The sequence below is a fragment of the Passer montanus genome, unplaced genomic scaffold, assembly GCF_014805655.1.
Source record: "Passer montanus isolate IOZ18808 unplaced genomic scaffold, ASM1480565v1 scaffold35, whole genome shotgun sequence".
NCBI lineage: Eukaryota > Metazoa > Chordata > Aves > Passeriformes > Passeridae > Passer > Passer montanus.
This window is the reverse complement of record NW_024368263.1, coordinates 645,406-671,524: the sequence shown is the minus strand read 5'-3', so window position 1 is coordinate 671,524 and position 26,119 is coordinate 645,406. Positions and strand designations below refer to the sequence as shown.

The window sequence follows — 26,119 nt, the reverse complement described above, 5'->3', positions numbered from 1 at the left end:
GGTGGGAATGGGCTCCAGGGGTGCTTTTTCCAGGGAGGTGTCCCTGAGGGTGTTCCCAGCCAGCTGCAGAACACGTGGGGCCCTTCCAGCCCCATTCCTGAGAGCATTCCAGGCTGGCAGCGCCACATTCCAGACACAGATGTGCAGCCTCTGCTCCTCTGCCCTTCCTGGGGAAGGGGAAAAGGCAGGAACTTCTCAATTTCAGCAGCAAGATGATGACATGAGGTGGTGCAGACCACAGCATTGCAGCACTGCCTCTGTGGATGAATAGCATACAAAACCATAAAATGTATATATATATATAAAATGTATATTTTTAGATAGTTTGGACATGCCCACCCAGCTCAGTATTTCAGCAGTACAGAACTTTCTGCTTTGGTAGGGGTTCTAGAAGAGGTTTTTAGTGTTTTAAAGAATATGTGTTACTGTGTATATATAAATATTTATCTTTCTTTAAAGACTCATACTTAAGACACTATGAACACCCTTCAAAGACCTCCTGCTGCCTCTTAGCAGTGTCTTCACTCATCTTTCAGTTTTTACCATCTGCTTCTAGTACAATTTTAAGAAACCTCAGCTAACATTTTTATACTTCTGGAAAACAAGAGTCTGAACTTCCTGCCCAGCAAGAAGTTGTTTTTAGAACAAAAACTGACCTGAGTGTTGCTTTTAAAAGTTTTCTAATCAAGTAATTGAAAGATTATGCTCAAAATAAGAGATCAGATAAACTCTCTGATCTCAAAAAAAATCCTTCTAATCTTTAATTATTGAAGGCTGAGAGAAGACTGGTACTTTAGGAGAGAACTGTGTCTAGGATAAACAAAATAATGAGAAATAATCCCAATACACATCCAGGTATCTCCAGTGGAGCTGGTACAGGTGGGATCTGGATGTTTTGTGCCCAGTTTGGAGCTTTTCCTCTTGCTGCCCTGCACATAAGCAAACAGTCAGTGTAACTTTAGCACAGCTGAGCCTGCAGCTCAGGGTGCCCCTGAGGAGGAGAGGCTGTCCCCATGTCCCCATGTCCCCAGTGCTGCTCCCAGCAGTGGGAGAAGTCAGAGAGGAGGCCAAGCATGGCAGGGTAAAAAGGAGAATGAAGTTGGCTTCAGCTGAAATCAATACTTTCTACTCCTTTAAGTTCTGTACAAATAAAACTTGCTGGAGGATGGTTCAAACCATGGGGTTAAAAGGAATAAATATCACAGCTTTGTATTTTCTTTTCTGTTTGGGTTAGTTAATTACAGGGCTGGGAAGTGCCAGGACAGCAGTGCCATGGGACAGTGCTGCCTGCTCCATGTGACCTGTCCTTTTCCTCTCCCTGGCAGAGTTCAGCATGAGGAGGAGCAGCCAGGATGGGAAGAGCTGAGCTGTGGCAGCCTGGGACACATCCTGCTGATCCCAGCAGAGCTGAGCACTGCACTGCTGGCCACGAGAGGCAGAGCCTGCCTGAAAGCACACCTGTGCCACAGGAGGACAACCAAAATTCCTGCTTCCCAGTTTTTAGTGTTGCTGTCTGGCAGGTTCTTGTCATGCTCTGTCACACTGACCTGTCAGGTTCGGTGTCAGGGGTTTGTACTTCCCTGACTGAGCAGAGCCTGTGCTTGTACACACACCAAGAATTAAACTGGCCTGCTGCACTGGTCTCTTCAAGGTGTATTTTTCAGAGGGGAGAATGGCAACACTCAGTGATACTGAAATCATCCCCAAGCACCAAGTGTCCCTGTGGAAAAGTCTGTCATTCCTATGTCATAGTTAAACAAAAAAATCCAGGTTTCACTTCAGCTGATGTCAAAGCCTCTCTTTACAGCTCTTTATAATTAATAATAACTATGCCAAGTAACTAATTCAGACAAATTGTTTTTGTGGTAAACTCAGTTTTGAAGAAAGTGAGTCAGTTCTTCAAGCAGCTCCAGCTCATTTCTTACCCCCTACAAACTGAAATCACTCTGAAATTGATCTTTAGTGAGATCAATGTGATGGGGAGGTGAAATGCACAGACCACATCATATTGTAATTACACTGTAATTTATGGCTGTAATTAAATCCCACTATCCCAGCAGTTGAACAGTGGCTGGGTGTGTATAGACACCTCTACAAATGTGAAAGGAAGGAAGGAAAAATTCAGGCAGAGAAGCTAAAACCAAGCCAGTTTCTCAGTGAAGTAAATGCTGCAAACTGCAGGTGTTCACTTCCAACCTGGCTGGCTCAGACTCTGGTTTTGAAGAAGGTAACTATAAATGAGATTATTCAATACTTTTAAGGATTCCTGCAAGCTGGACTGGCAGCTGGAATTAGTGGAGCTCAGGCTTCTTCACTGACTGTTGATCACAATTTACCAGTCAAACTGAGTGATGTGCAACAGTAAAACCAGTAATGCACACAGTAAAACAACCAGTAATAACTAGTAATGCACACAGTAAAACAACCAGTAATAACTAGTAATGTGCACAGTAAAGAGTAATGCACACAGCATTGCCCTGGTGTAACTATGACCTCCCCTACAACGGGGTTACTCAGCCCAGAGATTAAATTAACAAAGCACAAATGACTAAGAAGTTCTAAACCCCTGAAGAATTTGGTTTTCCTGCACCCAGCCCCACAGAGAGCAGCACTGCCTCACCTTGGTTTAGTTAAAATGATAATAATCCATCCCTTCCTTCAGGTTCAGCATGGCCAGGTTTGTTTCAAAGGCTCCACCTGTCATGTCCTGTGAGGGAAGAAGGAGAAAATTAACTCAAACTCATTTCAGGCTGGGTTTGGGCTACTGATTCTTTGACAGAAGAAAGTCCCATTTGCAGAATTAAACAAATAAACCAAGGCTCAGGAAAGTTTCTGTTCAAAAATTCAGGGTGTGTTGAAAAGTTAGAGTTTAAATCAGTGTGGGGATATCAAATCCTCACTCTGCAGTCTGCTCTGGAGCACACAAAGGCTGCTCTGGTGTTTGCCAGCTCAGATTGGCAGAAAATGGACCAAGGCAGTGAGCTGGACAAAACAAATGGTTTGGGTGGATTCTGAGCTCTGATGGGGTTGTCTGATAAAACAAGCCCTTCATCAAGCAGTGAGGTGCTCTGCAGAGTTAAAGGTGTTTCCTTTTGAGCCCCAGTCCAGTTATCAGGACAGGAACTGGCTACATTTGGTCCTTGAGCAACCTCAGTGATGTCATTAAGAAAACAGGGCAGCTTCAGCATTCCTGAGCACTTCCTGCAGTCCTGAATTACTGATCTTAAGGAATGTCACCAAAAAAACCCCAAAAATTCATGTTTGTGTGGTTGGCCCAGAACAGCAAGAGTGAGGTCTTAACTGTGAATGTTGAGGATGGGAAGTTACAGAAATGGAGTCCCACTGAAACTGGAATTGAGGGAGTTGGGAAAAAATAACCTGCTTTATAGAGGGGTTAAAAAAATAAATAGGAGACCAGATGCTAAATTAAGTGGGAGAGTTGAAGACAAATCTTTCATTCCCAGAGCACAGGAAAAGCCAGGCAGGGCTGTACAATAAGAGATTTAACTACAAATTTTCTGAAAACTTTATACAATCAAGCTGGTTTAATTGCTGTGACAGAAAAATAAAAATCCCTTTCATTTGCAGCCGTTGGAACCCAAGCCAAGGCAGGGCACAAAGCAGCATTTCTAAGCACTTTGCTTTTACCTCCAAGCAAGAGCAAACATGGAGCACAAACCCTTGGGTGAAGTGGCCCTGAGCAGCTAAAGCCACACTTTCATTCTCTTCAGCAAAAACTCAAACACAGAGCAGAATTCCAGCTCCAGCTGTCTGTGAAGCCATTACAAAATGCAAACTGAGCAGAGATCAGAGGATGCCTGCTTCTTCCAGAAGGATTTCTCTGGTACCAAAGCCATGCCAGTGCTCACAAGGGAGGAACTGCCTGAAAAAATAAATGAGCCAATGCTGCTCCAAGTACATGGCCAAGAGAGTCACTTCTTGTAAACAGCCCACTTAATAACACATCTAATCTCCAAAATCACCCTCTTAGAGCTGCAAAGGAACATGCAGGTTTTGTCTGTATCAAAAGGAAAAATAATCCCCTATAAATAAAAGCCAATAAAGCCCCTTAATGCACACTTTCTTCTTCAGAAAATGGTGATGAACTTAAGTTGGTAAAGAATAAGCAAGCAGAAAATGCTCAGTGGCCATGAGGGGAAAACCAGACTGAAATCCCAACTGAAGTCAGAGACCAGAGTTTGCAGACAAGATGTTGTATAATAGTCTCATTGTAAGGGCTTCACAGATTAAATGTGCTTTAGAAGAGGTTGCACAGATGTTTTGTCTGGGGACTTCCACCCACTGTTATATGCAGTATGAAAAATTAAATTAGTTGTAATAGTACTTGCTGATCCAAGAGTTTATCAAGCAGGAGTGCAGGATAATGCCCCAAGGCACTCTGAGTCTGGATCACAACCCCGAGCTGGGAGCCCAGAGTTGATCATGAGGTTGGGAGTGCCAAGTTAAAAGCAGGCTGTACCAGAGGAGAGGAGAGGAGATGCAGCTGATCCATCCCTGAAGGGATCCAGCACAGCCTTAGCGTGTCAGTGTTGTGTGGAGTGCAGGTTTTAGCTGCTGTCAGAGGGGGTTTTATTGTTTTTTACCACTCCAATGTATTTGCTATTTTAAAGCTTCTGTGTTATAACAGCAGAAAAACTGCTGGTTATCATCTAATTATATTATCAGGGCAGTTAAACCAGTTGAAATGAGTTACCACAGTCAGATACAGAAGATGCTTCAGAACTGGCAGAGCCAAACAAAATGGCTTTTAAGGTCTGATTTAAAAACAAAGCCTTTGCCATACATGGGGCTGCAAAATACCTGGCCCAGAGGGGGCTGAGTGCATGTGCTCATTGGGGTGTATTTGGTACTGGGCAAGGAAGTACAACAGATCCAGCCCCTGGGTAATTCTTAATTTTACCCAATACTGCTGATTTCAATCCCAAAACACCCTGCACAATCAGTTTGATTTAAAAAGCCATTCATCTGTAGAGCAAAAGCTGCTGGGAAAAGGCACTTGCAGTGAATAGAAACTCATTTTCCTGAGGAGCAAATGCTGCTCCTGCAGGTGAAGCCAAGGCTGGGACTCACCAGCTTCACACAGACCACGAAGGGCGGAGCTGCGTCCCTGAAGTGACACACAGGAATTTTGGGTTTTGGTCTCTCCTGCAGGAGGAAGGGGTACAGAAGCACTCAGGTTACTTGCTAGCATGGTTTTAAGAGCTGCTAAACTCTAAAAGGGGAAAAAAACGTGTTGAGCTCTGAAGAGATTTTGCTCATTCTCTGCCTGTGTCGGTGCCCGTCACATTTCAGTGAAGTTGAGTGAAGTTGCACCAAATCTGAATTTGGAGCTTTCTGCTCCTGAGAGGAGCAGCTCTCACTGCTCCACTGCTTCCTCCTCATCTCCAAGTTCTACTCCCAGCCCTTTCCCAAACAATTCCCTCTTTGATCTGATGGCAATGTGTGCAGCTTTAATAGCCTGTCCCATAACAATGTTCCTTTTTTTTGGTTTATTTTTTGCCATTTTAGTGAAATGCATTGGTTCCTGTGCCCTCAGCACAGAACAGGCACAAGAGCAGAGACAGAGGAGGATCTGTCCCTCCTGCTGGGAGCTGTTAAAGGGCTAAAGCTCAACTGGGACTTCACCACAGATCCAAGCTGCAGGATTGTCTAAGGATTCACAACAGCTGCAGTGCAATCTTCTTTACAGCTGATCTGAGCAAATGGCTTTGTTTTAGGAAGACCAATGCCAGGATCTGTGTCAGTCACACTGGGCAGTGAGTCCTCAGTACTCCAGGCTGAAATGCTGATCCCAGTTGCTTCCATGCAGCTCAAACACTCAGTGTTTTCCCAGCATGGAATTGTGCAGCTCCTCCAGGCTGAGCACCAGCTGTACCTGAGGAGGGGCCCTCCTGTCCCACTCCCATCAGATACAAGGATCTGGCAAGCTCAGGGTAATTTGATTCACAAGATAACTTGTTGGAAAACTTTTAATTTTGAGTGTTCCTTCCCATTATCCACCACAAACCAAATTCTCCTCCCATTTGGAAGACACACCTGCCAGTGAAGACTGTTTTACCCCATCATCAGGATCCTTTCAGAATAAGTATTTTTGTCTTTCTAAACTGACTTCACTGAGTGTGAAGCTGACAGGCCTGGCTCCAGTTTGCATCCCAGTGTCCATTCCCTCCAATCTTCTGTCACAGCCTCTCTACCAAAATGAGCTGCTACACAACATACAACATCAGTGACAAATTCCTTCAGCACATTCCTCAGGACACTTCTAGATCACAGTAAAAAATGCAAGAGTGCTTATAACTCACCTCAGATTCCTCATAGGTGTAGAATCCTTTTGTTATTTTCTTTTCATCAACATCACAAAATGCAGTTACCTGGGAAAGAGAAGCAGAATGTTTCTGTAGCACCATTTCACCTGTAATGTGTCTGTGAGCAGAGCTGCAGGCAGGGGGATGGACACAGGAGTGGGCAGAGCACCCTGGGCCTCCTCTGCAGCTTAAACCCTGATTAAATTTTTTCTAAGTGTATCTCAAAGAGTGGGGAAAATTCTGCAGGTGTCTGTGAGCACATTCTGATCTCAGCCACTGACTGAACACCACCCACCCCATCCTCAGGGAGTAAACTCAACCCAGAGACCACTTTCCTCATTTTGGCACTTCCACTAAAACCCAGATGAGATCAATAAAAGCCTCTCCCTGTTCACCCCAAGCATGGCATGTTCCCCCAGACACCTTGGGCCCACTGCTCTGGGTGCTCTGCACTACCAGCCTCAATTCCAGGGCACAGCACACCAAATCTGGGCATTCCTATGGTTATGGGCTTGAATTTCAGCTGAAAAGTTCAGCAGATCTGACGTTTAAACACAAATAATTACTGCTTCACTTTGCTTATTCTTACTGGAGTTATGAAAGCATTATTTGCAGCCCTAGGTGCCAGATATTTCAGATGGGTTTTTATTTGCATTCCTCATAAATATGCAGGCAGAATAAATGCCTGCCATCTAAAATACACAGTGGCCTTATTTCTGAGAGCCACTAGGTTGCCAGGAACATTTTGGAAGACTTTTTAAAATAAACATGGCTGTGTTTTCCTCTGACTTCCGTTGGATTCATTCATATTATCTACATGGAGCTCTTATGCTGAAGCAGAACAGTTGAGATAGTTAAGGTCATACAGAAATCAATTATTCTGGTGAAAGCTGGATAGCAGCTTTCATATCTTTTTAATTGCTGCATTAAAAATTGATTAACAACACTTACTGCTGAGAAAATCTGAAAAGCCAAACAGCTGTTTATTAATTTATTAAGTTAGAGAAGGCTGAAAAGGCTGGCTGGCTTTCCCTGTCTGAAATCTCTCTCACACATTTTCTTCCTGTGATTAAGATGGTTTTCTTTTACCTAAAGTGACCTCATTCTGTTTGTGTAGAGGGTTTTTCTAATACCATAATATCACTTCCTTCACTAAACATCAATGGCAAGAGAATGCAAACAAAAGTATCAAGGGACTGCAAATAAGGCTGCAAAGCACCAGTGTCCAAAGCAATGAGGGAAATGGGATAAACTGGAGGGATTGGGCAGGGACAGCCCTTGGAACCCCTCAGAGGGACACAGGGAGACCTGGAGAAGACAAAACAGGCACCAAAGGAAGAACAGAATGTTAAGGAAATATGGAATTTCCATTCTGGGGCTGTGTGAGTGAGGAATCACATCAGGGGCACACCCAGAATTTGAACTCTGTGTCAGCATTGGAATGGAAATAGAAGGGAAGGAGGGAATTCAGGAAGGTGCTGGAGGCTGTGCAAGGTGTTTGTGGCTGGGTTAGACTAACACTCACAAGGAGCTCCTTCACAGATTAATCCACTTTATATCCCTGGCCCTATTTCCATGCCCACTGCAATGCTTTGGGGTAGCTGGAAAATCAGATGGTGTGGATGTGCACATACACACAGATACATAAAAATGTGTTTTACATGAAGGGGATCATTAAGTCACTGTGGGAAGAAATCTCTGTCCTTTTGCACAGTGACTCCCCAGAACACCCCCACACAAACCCCCCAGTGACAAAAAGAGCACAGGTGAGTCTGTGACAGATTTCCCTTGGGAGATGGAAAGAGCTCAAACCCTTTTGTTATCACTGAGGTATTTCCCTGTACAATTCTCAATGGGCTCAGGCAGCTTAGACCTGGTATTTACAGTAGTGTAAAACAGGTCAGACTTGAATGGGTGATTTTTCTGCAGCCTGCACACCATGTGGGTGGCCAAAATGTAAGGCAACTATTTTTCTGACACACACTATTTATTTTCCAATTAAAGCAAAGCTGTGTTTGGACTCTAAATACAGGACTTAGGCACAGTTGTTTATCCTATAAGGAGCAGTCAGGGCATCAGGCTTATGGGAGTTATTTACTTTATACACTATCAGGATAAACCCAGAGACACCTATTTATTTTCCTGCATTAATGGCCTTCTTTCTTGTAGCTTTTATGAAGAACATCTATCCACACATGAACTCCTGTCTCCCTGTGAGAAACCATGAATTATAAAGCCATAAAGGAATCTCAATTTGCTGTTTTTCTCCTCTTTCCTTTTAGCAAAATTGCTCTTTGGCAATACCCCTGACAGCATGATACCACTGAGTCCTCAGATCACACTTCAGTGTTAGTAAAATATATGAATTATTACATGCTTTTGTTTTAAATACGTATAAAAATCTGCACAATTACAAAAATTCCAAAGGAAAGAACACTGCTAATTCTCTCAGCTCAAAACTCTGGGTATCTGCTAGAGAAGCTAAGGAGCTACAGTAAGTAATTTCTATAAATATGGATTGCAACTTCCATTAACAGTGGTGTGAGGGGAAAAGCAGAAATCGCCTTCTCCCTCCTCAGAGAAAGTTTACATCACTCAAAAGATAAGAGATTAACTCAGAAACAACCTCTGCTAGGGGAAGACACGTTTGAGGAAGATAAAAGCCCTTTTCTGGCTGGCTCTTCCTAATAAACACAGGGGCTCTGCAGGGCAGGCTGGGGCCATCAGACCTCCCTGGGGAGAGGAGATGGATGGGGGCAGATCCTGCTGCAGTGCACAGCAGGGAAGGCACAGCAGGAGCAGCAGGGGCAGAGGGTGCCTTGGGCTGGCACTACCTGCCTGCTGCAGCCCTGCTGTGGTTGCACAACAATTTAATTGTTTGCAGATCCTGCTGCAGTGCACAGCAGGGAAGGCACAGCAGGAGCAGCAGGGGCAGAGGGTGCCTTGGGCTGCAGCTGGCACTACCTGCACAACAATTTAATTGTTTGTTTCCTGTGTGCCTGGCTGGGTACTGCAGACAGGGTTTCCTCACACTTCCCATTCCACCCAGGTTTCACAATGGAAAAACTGAAAGGTTTCATCAGCTTAATGATGTCCTTTTATGGTGAATGATCTTCACAGGATTTTATTCTCCCATCTTGTTTTCACCTGTGGTCTGTAGCAGCCATTTACAGAAAGGAACAACCTGAAATCAGCACATTCTCAGGTCTGGAAGGACATGAGAGGCAAGTTCCTCAGGGGAGGGTGAATAACTGAGTGGAACTTGACAGAAAACTGGAAAACCTTTTCAATAAATGGTCACCTGCACACTGTGACTTCTCCCTCCTCCTAACATCAGCTGATGTCCTCAGGGTCACCTCCAAAGAGCCAACCTGCAGACCCTGCAAAATCCTGCTGAGCAGATCTTCCCTGCTGCATTCCCTCCCCATCTCATGCAATCCCACATCTGTTTTAAACTTCTAGTGAACCCTGTTAATTCTTCTATTTATAATTCTTTCATTGAAGCTTGCAGAAAGCCTCAGGAGCATGTTAATATACATCTCTGCAAAAGCAAAATCAATTGTGGCCATTCATGTCAAAACAAAGTAACTGAAAGCATTACAGTTCCAGTTCAAATAGATCCAGCTGATGAAAAAACAGGACAAGAGACACACAGGGACATGAACAGCTTCTGCCCTGACATGGAACCAGCACCACCAGTCACAATCTGAGTGATTTTCCTTGCCAGGAGCTGCTTTTATTTCACCTCTTCAGCACCAGAGCCAGGACAGAAGCTGTGGGTATCTTTAAATCCCAAGAATGCATTTCATTATTCCATTTAGACACCATTCCACTGAAAACAGCAGCAGCTTCCCCTTTTTGCACATATCCACAACAAAATCAGTGGAGAATTTTAACACCAGAATCCAACAGGCAAAATCAGCTGCTAAACACTGGATATAAAACATTTCCCTTGTCATGTACCACAGACCTGCCTCCATAGGTGTGGGACCTCACTGCCAGGGACCCATCCCTGCAGAGGGAATCTGAGTGATGCCAGGCACCTTTTGGCTGTGCACAGCTCTGTGCTGACAAAACAGAGCTTGCAAAAAGCACTTCCTCCCTCATGGAGAGATCAGGGAGTTTTCCTGGCCAGGAAGCATTCACTACAGTCCAGAATGAAGTTGATTTGCCCCATGTCATTACAGGGTGTTTTATACCTGTATTTAACTGAAACTTTCAAATTTCATCTCCTTATTCTGAAGGCTTTTAACTTGCTTTCACATTGCCATTCCACTGTCAAGGTGGGTGTAACATTCTCCCCTTTATTCATGGGTGTAACATTCTCCCCTTTATTTATTTAATGGGTGTAACATTCTGCCCTTTATTCACCTTTCTTTGCTTTCCATGTCCCCACTCCAGGCTCTGACAGTGCCACTTTCAGAATGGTTAAAATGCTGCAAAACTTGAACATTTCTTGGCTGTGGGGATGAGCTGAAGGACCAAGAGCTGCAGCACAAGGTTTGGTGATGCTGTCCTTGGAAAAAGGCAGAGGGAACCCAATGGATGACTTTAAATGGTCGAGGAGCCAGGAAAAAGGGCCTTCAAAAGACTTTTTCTGTTTGCCACCAGCAGACAGGGCTGTCACAGAGGAATGGCACGGCCTGGCTGAGCACAAGCACTGTTTCCAGCCCACTAATGAGCTGATGCTTATTTGGTCCTTTCCCCTGCTTTTCCACTGGAACGCTATTTTCAGCCATCGGAAATGACACAAAATGTTAATGCTTAAGTTCTCCTTTTAGCTGAAGTCTGATGGAGAATAAAAGAGCAGACAAGACAGCTCAGAAACCCTCCAGGCACATGGAGCATCCCAAAAACATTTGGTTTCCATCTTCAGCTGCAAATTATAGACACAACGGATGTGTTTTAAACAAAAAAAGGTCTGTTTGACTTCATTCTTGCAGAAATGCTAATACTGAACCACTGTCAGCAGTGTGAATCAAGAAGGGGACAGCCAGGAAGCAGAATTTCCCTAAGAATACTGAGATCATGGTAATTAATTCATAAATAAAAAAACTACTAGTGGAATAATTTTTTTCGTGTGTTGCTGTTTAGCAAAAATACCGAGCCTTGGATTTTTGCCTGGCTCCTTTGGAGACAAAGCATCATTTTAATATTCAGCATACAGATGGCTGAGGGAAAAGGGAGAATTGCTGAGGTGTCCTTTTCTCTTTTAACATAACCACAGCTCACATCCACACTGTTTCCCAAACAAACTAAAGTAACAATTTGTTAGTGAGTATGAACATAGACAGACTGCTGCTTCCTGGAATTGCCTGAATTTTGTTTTCTAAGAAACAATGCTCTTGGCACAGGGCAGAGCTGGGCTTTTCAACATCCCACAAAGACCCCGTCAGCAGAAGAAATGCAATTGCTTTGTTTACCAGGTTCTAAAAATACTAGAAGCATTCTTTTTTCTTGAAAAAGATGTTTTCTTACACACCCTAAGCCTGACAGTTCAAATTGTTTAATTTTCTTCCTGAGGATTTAGTAGAGTCCAGGTTTGTTTCAAAATTACAAAATAATACAAGCTGTATGTAGCAGGTTTTTTGGGGGGTTATTATTTATCCTAGGAGTTTGTGTCCCAAATTTTCTGCAGGTACTTGGTGCCAATTGAGAAAACAACCCTGCAGTGACTCCACAGTCCAGCCAAAGTCAGCCAGGACATCTGATGAAATCCTGCATCTCAATAAAAGTATGCAGACAAACAAAGCATAGGTGAAATCTCAGGAGCCTAAACTGACTTGAAGTATAAAACAAACTAAAATTAAGTTTAGACAGCTATATTCTGTCTAAACTAAATTTTAGTTGGCTTTATATTTTATATATTTTATATATATTAATAAAATATAATTGTCTTTATGATTATTATATATAATGAAATAATACATAAACTGTCATAATAAGTCAATAAATTAAAAAATCATTTAATGGAGAAGTCTGTCCTCCCTGAATGAAACAAGTGATTCATTTAATATCTTTTCTTCAGCTCACCCACTGCCACGTGATGGCAATGACTGAGGGATGGCACTGGAAAGGCACTGGAATATCAAGCAGGAAATTCAATTCAGTTTTTGCTTTGTACATTTACTCCCATGCCTATTCAGTAATTCTAACTGTGTGTATACAAATCTCTTCTATTTTTTTTTAATACGTGTGTGGTCTGAGGGCCACAACATTAATCAGGTTTTTATATGTATTTGTCATTTTGTCTTCCCATCCATATTCTTAAGAAAAGAAAAACACATGCAGCAATAAAATGAATGTTCTGTGGCTCTTTATAAGAAACAGCCATTTGACATTAGCCCTAAAGCCTTTATCTAACACAAAGTTATTGCACACAAAAAATGCTATAAAAATAAGGTATTTAGACTCTTGGACAAATCTATCCTGAGAAATCTCTGCCACTGCCAAGCACCAGCACTTTCAGCTCACTGTGAGCGGGACAGTCACGTCCAGCAGTTTCTGCTCACCCTTTCAGCCCACACCAAACCCTCTTCTTTTTTGGCAACCAAATCCTTTTTGGCAACCAAAACCTTTCCAAAGGGAGTCACAGTGACCAGGGATGTGCCCAGTATCCACTTTGGAACTGGGCAAATATTGCACAGGTATGGATGCCCCTGGACAAGGCAGTTCAGCACCATACAACCCAAATAAAGAGCTGCTCTACTCACCCTGAGTAGCTCTACTCACCCTGAGTAGCTGCCTGCTACAGCTGTGTCTCACCTACCACTGGGCTTAGCAGGAACATGGTGCATTTCTTGCTCTCCATGCCCACCATAAGCTCTAAATAAAATATCATGGCATTTTAAAAGAAGAAATACATCACACAGAATATTGAGAATTGCCCCAGTTTATATTAATTATCAACTAGTACTTTGAGGACAAAATATCTCAGGAGAATTTTGCTGGGTTGGATTAGAAGCATCATGGGGTAGATGAAGAAGAATGGGTTTGTACAAATGTCACTTTCCAGCTCACCTTTTTCTGATTAGCTGGTGACAAACTTCTGTAGAGCTTCTTGCCTTGCTTGCCAGCATTCCAAATGGTGAATGATGTCCAGGAGCTCAGCACTCTGTCCTCAAGGAACCTGACTCGGTGATTCCAGATGGTTCCCCTGGGGAGTTGGAAAAAGGGCAGATTTTGACCCCTAAAATGTTTAGCATTATTACACAGCTATGTGCACATGTACACACCTACAGGTAAACCTGGCCAAAGGGATTCACATAATTAAAAAAAAAAAATCACATCAGAAGATTAGACTGGAAATTTCTGAGGGGAACGTAGAAAAGAAGTTCCGTGGAAGTTCTCAGACAAAAATCATTTGGATAGATAGGAAGAAGTAGCTAAACAATTTGTATTTTCAAGAACCCTTCCAGTTCACAAGAATATGAAAAGCTGCAGCTGTGGTACTAAAATTCAACCCTGCCCACACCTGTGCTCACCTATGAAGTGCCCTAGAGCCCTGCAGTGACACAGCAAAGCATCTCCTAAACCCCAGCTGAGCTCCTCCTGTTCCATCTGCCACGGGCTCCTTCTCCTTGGCTGATGTAAAGCTGGAATCTCACAGATTTAGAAGCCCAGCTTGCCCCCAGCACCACAGCATAAATGAATTTACAGTGAGGATTTGGCTCAAGGCTCCAGCACGTGGGGTGTCCAAGCTCTGGATCAGTGACACCCCCAGCTACAATCACAGTCCCACACAAACCACCTCGTTACACCCTTCACACTGACCAGCCTGCACACACACACACATTTCAGACCAAATAAAACAGATTTAACTGTAAAAGTGCCCAAGTATTATTTGGCAATGACACAAATGTGCCTATCCCTTTATTTCAAGGCAACTTTCATAAGAACGTGCATTTCTAGGAACAAAAAGTGTGTGTGTTCTACCCTACAATGTAATATTTAAGACTACAACATTTATCACGGATTAAAGGAAACTGCCTGCTGTTAAAAACATCTGCTTTATTTCCAACATTCTTTTAATATTCATTAACCAGGAACCCACCTCAGACTTATTAAACAGTTTCCTAGAGAGAATAAATTGATTTCCTCAATTTGACAAATGAAACTTCATAACATATATCTCTTGAACAAGGCACCTTGAGCTTTCTTTCTAACTTTCTTTCCCAGGAAATTCTGATGAACCCCTAGTGGTGTCTCCTTATTTAAGGCAAACTTCAAGTGGAGTTTTCCATTTTCTTATTTGCATCATTCCTTCACAGCCCCAGTTATGCTCTGAAGACCACACAACCCTCATAGGGCCCAGTGACCCCACTTCACTTCAGCACAGCCAGATCCTGCTCAGCACTTCATCACTGATCCTGCTCTGATAACTTGGAAAATACCTCGTGCACAAATAAAATTTCCTCACAGTTCCAAGGGTGATGGCTCTGCACCAGCATTTCGACTAATGGGGAAAAAGAAAACGTGGGATTTGATCAAAAATCTCTTCTAATGCAACCACAAGATGAATTCCTGCTGCAAAGCTTTAGCTGCTGCTGGCATCCTTTGACACTTGCCTTTTTCCATGTTCATGAGAGCATGCTGCAGTCCCAGAAGGAAAGTTTAAGGAACAAAATATGAAGGTCAAGTATTTTTCCAGGATCACTTTACTGGACATTTTAGAGCTTCTGCGTGCTTCTAAAAGGGAAGATTATTGCTTTGCACATAAATGGAAAGCTTTTAAAAGTGATTTTCCTTTGAAATGTGACTTCAGAAGGATAACACCATATTACATTCCAAAGGAACTTCAGAATCTGTTCTGTTGGCTTGAGTGGCACTGGCAAGTTTCTTTTCCACTTGAGTTTACAACATTAAGGAAACTAAAGTAAAAAAGCAGGCAGCCTTACAAGGCATGAAAAGAGCTTGTAACTAATTTCTAGGTGCAGTGCAAACGCTGCAATCTACCTCCAGGCTTATAAAAATGTTTTTATTTTCATGGAGATGTCCCAGCACAGCAGTATTGGTTCTTCCAGACAGTTTGTGGTTGCTGTCTAGGCCATGAGAGCCTCCGTGCCCTACTGAGGTAAAATTCAATCAGACCAAATCTCAGAGCTGCTAATCACCCCTGAAGATTTCACACTGAAGCAGATTTACTGACTCATCCCACCTATCAATGTTACCCTGGAAAAGCAAGTGGGGAAAGCTTGTAAGAGAACTGCACTCTGAAATAAAAGGGTATGAAAGGTATTAAATTCCAAATTAATTGGGTTGTTGTTCAACCACAAGAATATTGTCAGACAGCTTCATTTAACAACAATTAAAAACTTTCTTAAATAGGTACCGTAGATTGTAAAAACAAAGCAAATATACCCAGCAGTTGGGATGTTTTTCTGCCTCACTATGAGGCATTCTTATGACAGTGCCCACAGAAAAGCATTTGAAGCTCACACCTCCATATTGTGTGTTTTCAATGAAAAAATCAAGTTCTATCACTTTAAAGTCTTGAGTTAACCCTGAAATACTTTTCAGCTGAGATAGCAGATAAACACAGAAGTGAGGGGGGAATTTGGGACTGAGCTTTAGAGTGACACTCACAGGCTTCATCTTTGTGAGAACTCACTCTGCACAAACAATCCCACAGGCCGAGGCAGAGGAGTTTACAGGTGTCAGAGGAGAGAGTTTCGGTTATTCCCTTCAGCTTTCCGCTTCACCTAAGTTGCCACGGTTTTTTTTTGATGTTTCCAGAACAGATAACTGGGATTCCTGCCTCGAGGGATAAGGGAATGCCATTTTCCCATCCTTCAGCAGCCAGTGCAGGTGCAGCAGACAGGAGCTGCAGCAACGTGCAAAGGGTAATTAAAGAAAATGCCTGAAACGATCCAGAAGTTGTACAAACCACTACTCAGAGATGATTCTCACAGCCATTTTCAGATTATGCATTATTACACATTCACAGCCACCAGCAAAACCTAGGAGGAATTATTACTCTGCACAACTCCAAATCAAGACAGCTTTTCCTCCCCATCTCACAAAGATTAGAGTAAGCAATTTGCTGCAGCCTTTGGTACCAAGTCCAAGCCTGAGTTCAGTTCACAAGATTGTCCTCAGCCAGAAGATGGGACTAAATTCTTCTCACTGTACAAATTTGTTCCCATATCCTAACGCTCTTTCTTGACCCCAAATCTTGAAATTCATTATTTCCCCCATTCCTTCCATTTTGTTGTCACAACTTTGTAAAAGAAACGTTAGGAGGATTTCCACTCGAAATATCATTCTTGAGGCTTACATAATTTTCCTGAGATCTCACTTGCCGTGGCCCCTCAATGCTCATCAGTTATGGAGCCTGGGAGGAAGAAGAGGAGCCAAAATTCTGCAGGAGTGAAATGAGGGTATTCATGCAGAGGGTGAGAATGACTACACCGTGTGTTCCTCAGCCCCAAGTAGTTATTACCAGACCATCCACCCAAGTAATGCAACAATGGAGCTCTGTTAAAAATGTGTGGTGACCTAGTGACTGAATACAGGAGTCAAGAAACATCTGCTCTACTCCTATTTTGAAATGAAAGATAATGTGACAATAAAAGCAATATGATTTAATGTCTGAGCTCAGTCAAAGCTCGCCATATTGTTGCACTGCCTTTCCCCTCCTTCCCCCAGTGAGGCCACATAAGTGAATCCACAGAGCAAAGACAGATGTACAAGTACTTGAGCAATGCAGAAACACAAGCCCAATATCCTGAACAGTACTGGAATTTTAGGCATGGATTGTCATCCACAGAAACACTATAGATCCATAAATCTGACCTTTTCTCCCTGTGCTGGCCCTGCACAGTGCTCAGGTAACGCCAGGCAGGAAGAGGAGCTGCCCAAGTGAGCATCCTCTTCCAGGGCCTTTTTATTGATGGCAGGGTAAGAGAGTTCTGGATGAGAGGTGAACCTCACCTGATGGACAAACCAGAGCTGCAGGAACAGAGAACTTCAGCATCACAGTGAGAGCTGAAAAAGCAGATCCCTTACAGCCAGTGTTGCATGCAGAATTCAAGGCCCTTACCATCCACAGGAAATTCAGAAATAAATCCCGTTTGAACCTTGGCCATACTGGTGAATAAACTGGGTTTTTTGCCGTTGTTGTTCTGTTGAACTTCATGTGAACTTATTAATTGCTGGACTATATCGTCCCACTGAGTTATTACATTTACACTGTTAATAGGTTCTATTAATGTCTGAGTTCATCTTCAGGTCACGGGTCATTAGCTGAGGCATGGTTTGCATTGTGGCCTATTTTTCATGAAAGGCTTATTAAGAGAGACAGAGACTATCAATGTTAATGGCATTTACTTTTCAAGAATCTAATGAGGTCATTAGTTTCCATGTTTAATTGAAGTGCCAAATGCAAGCATAGGAGATAAAAATGCAGTTGACCTCATCTTCATTTCAGCTCTACAGGAGTATGTTATTCCTCTCTCCTGCCTATTTTTGGCCGTGTATGTTTGTGCAGGAAATGAAGGAGGCATTCCTGTGCTCACCACAGATCCAAGACCTGGCCTCGGAGCACCTCTGAAACAGCCAAATGTGTGTTTCACACTAATGCCTGTTCCTCTTCGCTCAGACGACACTGGAAGCTTCCAGTGCCTGAAACCAGATGTTTTCAATAGATTATGTAATTCTGCTTATTTCTGCAGAGCAGTATCACACTCGTTCTGAGCACAGGGGTTCTGAAATTACTGGAGGTGCACTTCACCTTTTTTGTGTAAAAGGGAATTGCTCAGATCTTAGACAGAAGGTACTAACCTTCTTTTTCACATGCATTAAATTTGTCTTGATTACAAACTTGTAAACTGCTCCAAGGATTAGCTGCATGCCCCAACCACCTGTCTTCATGAGCTGCACTACTAAAGACAAGTGCAAGTTTTTATTGCTCACCTCAACTCCAAGCTCACTTTCATCTCACAGTGAGGTATTGTTGTATATACAGTTCCTTTCTCTCCCCTTTGGCAAGATAAAAATCTATGAATTTTAACATGTTTTTATTATACATTCGACTTTCTTACTGCAGTATTCCTCACTCCAAAGCCAGCTCTGCTATGGTCTCACATCAATTTCATGTGGCTATGCAGCACTGAGTACTCACAGCCCTAGGGTACAACACCAAATAAAGTGATTTAGATCCAAGAGATATGAAAAGTGGGATTTTGTGTTGTGAATTCCTAGCTGAAGAGAAGTTTCTCAAAATCCAGCAGGCATCCATCACAGACTTTGGATGAAATGACAATGAGAACATTCATATTTCTGCATGCACCTAATGAAATCTAAATACAGACACTGAACTTCATGCAGATTCTGTCACACACCCAAAACATTTAATAATGCAGACTGATGCCTCCAGGGTAAGGGAGAATGCAAATCAGATTTAGTTTCCTGCTTCACAGATATTCTCAACTCCAGATATGTGTTCCAGAAGGATACTAATCATAGGAAATGACCTAAAGCACATGAGTGTTTACAATTATACGTACTAACTAAAAAAATAAAAGAACCAAATGTCACTTGCCAAGCAGTTTTACGCATATTTTTGGAAATCTGAAAATGCAGTGAGGCTTCTTTCCCCCTGGAAGGTTCTGAAAAACACCTACATAAACTGAAACCATCACAGGCTATGAGTGACTGTTGTCTTTGCTGGAAAGAATGAATGATGTACCTTTGTATAAAAATGTCCTGCTATAGTTTTTAAGATTGAAACCAGGCATATAGTGTTTAAAAAAAAATCAACTTTTCTACAAGCATCATTTTGATCTCAGACAAGATATTAATTTGGCTGGTGAGTTACTACTTCCAAATCCAAGTCTAGGCTAACTCAAAATTTAAAGATGACCTGGGCCAATGGCAAAAAGCAAAACACCACAAAAAACTGCTCAACAAAACAGACCATAAAAAGAAAAAGGCTTCTAGAAAAGCCAGAGCATGCATTAAATAAGGTGGAATGACCAAGAGGCAAATTAGGCAAGACCAAATTTAAATTATAACCTTAAACCTTTGTGATGAGTGCATTAATCTCTTTTTGCTCAACGTGCACTTCAGTCTCCAGACACAAACACGGGCAACCCTTCAGAACTCGGGCAACAAACAAGGAGTGAGCCAGGAGAAAGAGCTCTTGCACAACCTCATGTTTGGAAAGCCACACCAAATATCATCCCCAGTAGTACCAGCAGGAAGCCAAGAGGAAGAGCAGCTCTCCTGATTTCTTAGAATGAGACAAGAAAGGCGCCAATTTGGACAGGCACCCCGCACATCTGAAAGAGCTCACAGCGTTTCCACATTCCCCCAGGATGCTGTAATTCAGGGTGCTTGTGCCACACAGCCTTGGAGATCTGAATAAGCAACAGCTTGCAGTAAATTCAAAACAAATTAATTTCCAAGAATTAGATGCTTTCCCACAGATAGGAGCAAAAATGCTTCCAAGAGTTTTTAGCGTCCCATAATGCGTGGCTGAAAAGTTGGTCACTAACTGCCAAAAGGATCACGCAGTAAAAGAGGAAAAAAAAAATCTTTACATTTCAACATGAATTAAAAGGAAAATAATTTATCTCATGCTTGTTTGCAAAATCAAAATCATATGTACTATTTGCTTGAATGACCTTCTCATAGTTAAATTATTATATATAGATATTCACAAAGATCTGTAGTGACATTAACCATGAGCGTGCTCGTGGTTATTTGTTTTACACTCTGTACAGCAATACAGGGATGGACAACAAAAATGTATACACAGAAATGTTCATTTTTACTGGTCAGTTCTACAAAGCCATAAAAACAGGACTGACTGAAAAGTGTACTTCTATCATTAATCAGTAAGGAAACAGTTTACTTAATTACCACTGCGATTCTGGCATGCCATTCCTAAAGGACAGTACCACCCATGTCATTTTTTATTAATGTCAACGCATAAGAGAAAGAACAGCTTTGGCTCAGCTTGCAGCATGTAGAGGAATCAGCATTTAACACCTCCTGTAGGGGCTGAGCAGCCCAGGAAAGGCAGCAGGCAACAAAAGCAGCTTACAAGGAAGCACCTGAGATAATTACTCCAAACATCCTCAGGGATTTTTCAAACCTCATTATCTGATTTAGGTGGTTTAGACCCTTTAAAATAAGAAAATAATATATGTAAAGGCAGCACATTATCAGATTAAAGGTTTGGTTTTGGTCTGGTTCTTTTTTTTTGTTTTTCGAAAGATGGTTTTTGTTGGTATTACAAGTTTCTGTTTACTTTTTAAATATTGAGGCAGTTGATTTTGAAATTAAGCCATAGCATTTCAACATTTTATTTTACATTACGGTTCATATGTCAAAAAACATGGGAATGAAATTTTTACATATTAAAAATCCTAATTAAAAACCCCAATGCAGTTTCACCATCTCTGCTGCCAATGATCCAAGATAAAACCAGATTTAAATTGCCCTGGAAAGCACAGCTTACTCTAGGACAGAGTGAGTGGCAGCCTGGGGGTGGTACCGGTAGAGCAGGAGGCAATGGTTCACTCGAAACACTCCACCACCCTTCTGGAGATGTTCATAAAAGAACAACAAATCCTCTGGGACACCCTGCAACAGAAAACAGTTATTAGATCAGTATTCGGGTACATCTGAAGAGGTTTAATTTCTCTGCCAAGTGAATATGGTTCAACAGAATTGTTCCACATAAATGCAATTTTGCTGTTGCCCAGGGAGGGTGTGGGCTCCTCAAGGCCAGGTTGGATGGAGCTTGGAGCAACCTGAAAGTGGCCTGGAGGTGAAACAAGAAGATCTTTCAGTTCCAACCCAAGCCCATCTCTGATTCTGTACTATTATTTGTGTGTGTCCCAATGAGCTTCTCTAATGGGTCATGAAATAAATGCAGAACGAGCAGTACTATTTACAAATTAAGTGCAAGGACAGAGGTGGAAAAATTAACAGAATCTCATTTTGACAGGGATCTCAAGCTTGGTGCAGGCGAATCCAAAAAAAAAGAAACCCAGCTGCTAAACGGTTTGTGCAGCCTGAAGTTCCATGTAACCAAATAGTTTGTACTGCAAAGGATCAGTGACTTAAGGGGGTTTTTTCTCATTTTACTGGAATTCTCCTTCTTTGTCATACAAAGGCTGGTCTCTACTTAGGAAAGGTGACTCAGGCCCCATAATGACAGACTTCAATAAAAACTGCAATAAAGGCAACCTCAGAATGAGGCAACATCTGAAAATATTTTTTATTTTTCTTGAGACTTCCTTCCATGGTACATTCATCCTTATGGGACTGCAACCACTGCTGCTGAAAACACTACAGGATAAAAGCTCCTGCAATTGTGGATCTAGCAGGCTCTAGGAAAAATGAGGGATTTCACAATCATTTCAACATTTTCTACTTGAAAATCAGAGAATCTTCATGCAAGTGATGCAGTGTCAGAAGGGAAATTATATGGCTCATAGCACTCATTTCCATTTTGTGGCATATGAAAGCATAAACTCACCTTTAAAGTCCTCCACAAAAAGTTAAAAAAAGTAGTGTTTATTTATATTTTGCAAAGCTACAACTTCTTGGAATACTAGAACATTTCATTCTTTCATGTTTAAATACAGATATTTCTTCCCTGTAATACAGTGTTTAAAAGGTCACGTGGATTTTACCAGACAAAAAAGCTCCCTTTTATAAAACCAGGTGGGTCAAAGAAAACATTTAAGTGTCACAACAACAAAAAGCTGAAAGATAAAATGACAAAATTTTAAAGGAAAAGAAGGTGGAGAGATTGAAATACATTTGTTTCTGTAGACAGTATGACACATATGAATAACCAGGTCATAAACCTCAACCTCAATCTTAACCATTCTATTTCAACACAGAAAAATAATAAGAGTACAAGTGAAAAAAATAATTGAAATTTTTCCCTATTACTACAGCCTCTGAGTTTCTTCCATAATTAAGAAAATGAGATTCTCTAATTACAGTGCTGGGCTGGCCCTCTAGTTATGAGAGCAATACAGTTCAGTGACTATTTCTCATCCCCACCAGGCTGAGTAGCCAGAGGGGTGTGGGAGTGGAAGAGAAATGAGACAAAAATCTCTCTGAACCCTGGAAAACAGCTCCAGACCACTCAGCTGAACCTTGGGAGAAACCAGAATCCAGTCAAGCTCTGGGCTCTGCAGCTCCTGCCCTCACTCTGGTTTGTGTGTGACACTGATTTGGGCCATGCTCCCACATTCTGAATTAAATGGATTCTGCTCACTAAGGGCAGCTCATCTGCAGCTATTGGATGTCTTTGTAGACATTTGTCTGACTTCTGGTTTAAGAGATGCAGGGCAGAAGAAAACTTTTAGACAAGCTCATACAATTTATGCTTTATGTGACTCTGAAAGCCAGAAAAGAAGTCTGGGAGAAGCTGGAGTGGCAGCCAGCAACCACACTCACCAAGAATACAAGAAAAACACAAAATCTATTTATTTCCATTCATCTTGTAGCCCTTTCTATATTTTCCTTATTGTGGACTTTAAGGGAAATACTGAGCCAGCAGAAAAGTTCAAACCTTTTTCTCTTCTCCCATCACACACTAGACCATGTCTCAGGGCACAAGTGCAGCAGATATCAGCTTGCTGCAGGAGCCAGATTTTGATTCAGATCTGTGATTATGTCACATACATCTCAGCAACTCCTTCTCTTTTGGATAAGCATTTCCATTATTCAAGACAACTGTTAAGAAGTATATTTAAGAAGAGTTACTGCAGAAGTAAAATGATCTTTCAAAAAACGCTCTTTGGTTCCAAGGGCTCTTTTGCTTCCCTTTATCTGGCAGAAATTCTCTGGAATAAAGTGCACTCAGGCCTAGGAAGGAGCAGGTGCCTTGCACTGCTCAGCAGTGGCCTCTCACATTACAAAGGAGCAGCAGTGCCACGCATTTTTCAGAGGAAAGATGCTGACTGTGTTATGGATCCTGCAGGGATGGGACTTCCTACGGCTCTTGAGCGTGTAAGTTTGCTGCAACACAAGAGTTCCTTCCCAGCTGAGATCTATTATTGGATCCAGATGGCATTTTAAACACCAGGAATCTTTGTGAAACAACACAACTCTGAAAGAGAAAGCTGTTTAACCACTAAAGGGATATTTGAATGTATTTTTTGAAAATTAATATCCATAGCTAAAAGTATCAATTACTAACCCAGCATTTCAGCAATAGGCTACCACATCAATAGCTTTCAGCAACAATAAATACAATTAAATTGCACAGTTTACATGTAACTGGGACTACATGCAGAATTTTCCATATTATAGGCAAAACCAACCCCACATCCTCTGCTGCAAAAGGGCATAAACTAATTACAGCTCCCAGAGAAAAGCACAGACTGCCCCTGCTCTGCTGTAAGCACCCCAATGCAAAATCATATTTCACTTTTTCACATTCCCACTGAACAGGGGAAGGGTTTCTGCTGACCCAGTATTTTGGGCAGGTACTGCTTGCTGTGCTGGTGGTTGTACAGGTGAGGGGACTGATTTTTTATAGACCATGGGGTGTCAAGCAGAACCCTAATTTGAGTTAAAGTAGCTCCTTGTTCAGAGATTAACTAAATTATCTATGATCCCTCTCTTGCCATCTTCTCATTGCACATTGTTCCCACTCCTGGCAGCAAACTGTGCTCCAACTGCAGCCACCCCAACATTTTCCAAAGAGGTTCAACATCCCCCAACAAGCAATTCTGGCTACAACCCTTGCACCTCCACCATCAGTAAGGATGAGGAGCACCAGCAGGGATCTTTCCAGGGCCAAGCCTGGAGGTTTTCCTGAGGGGTTTACTACATTCCCAGAGGGACCATCAGCAATTTTTGGAGGAGTTTTAATGCAAGTGGTGCCCTGTGCAATGCTGTAACCATGAACACCTGCTGAGGCCGTGCTGGGATGAACAACAGCAGCACTTGAGGCTGAGAGCAGCCCTGTCATTCGCTCACTTGGACAGAAACCACCACGGGGCTGTAGAGCCATATACACAATATAAAAGCTGCCTTTTGGTGCTAAACCAGAATCAACCAGTCCCAGCTCCCTCATCCATCCCCTCTCAGCCCCATCTGACTCCTCCCTGTCCCAGCTCACAGGCACTCTGGCAGATCCTTGTGAGCACAACCAGGGGAGATTCAGCCTGTGCAGAGAAGTCTGACTGGTGAAAATGGGAGATCTAGCAGTATTTCATGAATACATTAACTTATAAGAAACAGCAATGACAAACAAGCCAGGAGAAGTACATCAATCCACAGGGGGAAAAACCTTCAGATTCGGAAAAGCTTGGCCTCCCTTTTGGTCAGGAGCATCAAGGAAAACTGGGCTATAACTTGGTACACATTTTGTAAACCACTCAGCACCATCAGGGGAACTGCTGGACAGGAAAAATCTATTTAATTCCTCAGAGGAGCCTAAAACTGCTGAATGGGAAGACTTAAATAGCTATTAATAGCTTTTCTACAGGATTATCCAAGATATTCTTAAGTCTCCCTTTCTGCAGATCTGTCACTTCATTTCTTGGCTGTAATCCAAATAATGCCTTTCCATCATTTTGCCTTGATTACAGGACCCAGAGCCCATTAGGATTTATTTTATTGTTTAGGAAATAACAGGTTAAAGGAAACTCCAAAAGGTTGCTTTCATCCAAATGTCTTGGCACAGAGAAAAGCAGTTAAACAAAGATGATGGGGAAGTCAAGTGGAAGGGAGGTGGTAAATTGTAAATGATATTTAATAACAGACCAGCAGAAAATATAATTAGACACAGGGTATGGGGTGAATTTTAAAATAGCTTATAGCCTGTAATTAATCACAGGCTCCACCACTTTTTCTCTGCTTTTTAGATCAAATATTGATCTCTGTTCAGCCTTAACTATATAAAGCCAAAAACAAACCAAAAAACCCCAGCAGTGCCTGTATTTTATCCCAGTTTTCCCCACAGCATCCTGATAGGTTGTTTGACAGACTGACAGTATTTTAATTCACGTCCCAAAAAACCAAATTCCTACTTGGCCTTTTACCTCTGAAGCATTATTATAACCACTTGCCTTTCTGAATGGAATGAGATTTGTGTGCTCTGGCAGGGAAACATGGAAAATTGCATCAGTGAGTGCCTAACAGCCACATTTACCTCAGAGCTTTCCACATGGCCTACAGTCTCCTGTGCTCAAAAGGATATTTTGACACCTCCTCAGATCGGGTTTTTTGCGACCTTTTATCACAAAAATAGAATGAAACTGAGCTCCAGACACTTTGTTCAGAGGCACAGTTTGCATTCAGAGAGGCTGGTGCTTTACAATGCACGATTCCATCTGGGGCTCATTAAGAATAATTTCCCCCTGTTTACACTTTGAGATTAGCTCAGAACTTTAAGGCTGTCACTCCATTTTCAGTTTTCATACACTAAGAAAGGAAGGATAAACACAGGGGTGACAGGAAATTTGGAACCAAGTTGTGGTAAGATTCTAGAGAAAGAGGCAAGTTTGGCACGTAACAGTTGTGATGTGGGGAGCAATTCTGCCTGCAGAGAGCCAAGACTGCAATTTTCCACCCCTGCATGCAGTGGAGCCTGCAGGGCAGCAATGCTCCTTTATACAGCTCTCCTTGTACTCAGCATTTCTGTCAGACACGGGAAAAAATAACTTTTCTTCACCAATAACAGGCACCTCATCTCCCACTGCACACGGCTGGGGAGCTCCCCACTCTAACAGATGACACAGCTTCAAAATCTGCTTTTCACATTAGGCCAGAACACGGGCATTTTTCTCCTCAGCACAATTTTTTTGTGATGC

The 26,119-nt window shown here is 42.2% G+C and overlaps 2 protein-coding genes across 4 annotated transcripts in view; one reads left to right on the top strand and one right to left on the bottom strand.

The window, feature by feature from the left end:
- TBCD (tubulin folding cofactor D) overlaps positions 1-1,637 on the top strand; it is a 108,805-nt gene extending 107,168 nt beyond the window's left edge. The window contains exon 39 of the mRNA XM_039716036.1: positions 1,326-1,637. Coding sequence (XP_039571970.1) covers positions 1,326-1,337 — 12 coding nt within the window. The 3' untranslated portion in view covers positions 1,338-1,637. The remainder of the gene's footprint in view (positions 1-1,325) is intronic.
- The window catches only part of B3GNTL1 (UDP-GlcNAc:betaGal beta-1,3-N-acetylglucosaminyltransferase like 1), a 97,686-nt gene continuing 71,569 nt past the window's right edge, over positions 3-26,119 (bottom strand). For all 3 annotated transcript variants that reach the window (XM_039716038.1, XM_039716039.1, XM_039716040.1), the window contains 6 exons: positions 20,791-20,915; positions 13,347-13,482; positions 6,324-6,392; positions 5,092-5,166; positions 2,621-2,707; positions 3-257 (listed from right to left, as the gene is read on the bottom strand). In XM_039716038.1, coding sequence (XP_039571972.1) covers positions 2,627-2,707; positions 5,092-5,166; positions 6,324-6,392; positions 13,347-13,482; positions 20,791-20,915 — 486 coding nt within the window. In that variant the 3' untranslated portion in view covers positions 3-257; positions 2,621-2,626. The remainder of the gene's footprint in view (positions 258-2,620; positions 2,708-5,091; positions 5,167-6,323; positions 6,393-13,346; positions 13,483-20,790; positions 20,916-26,119) is intronic.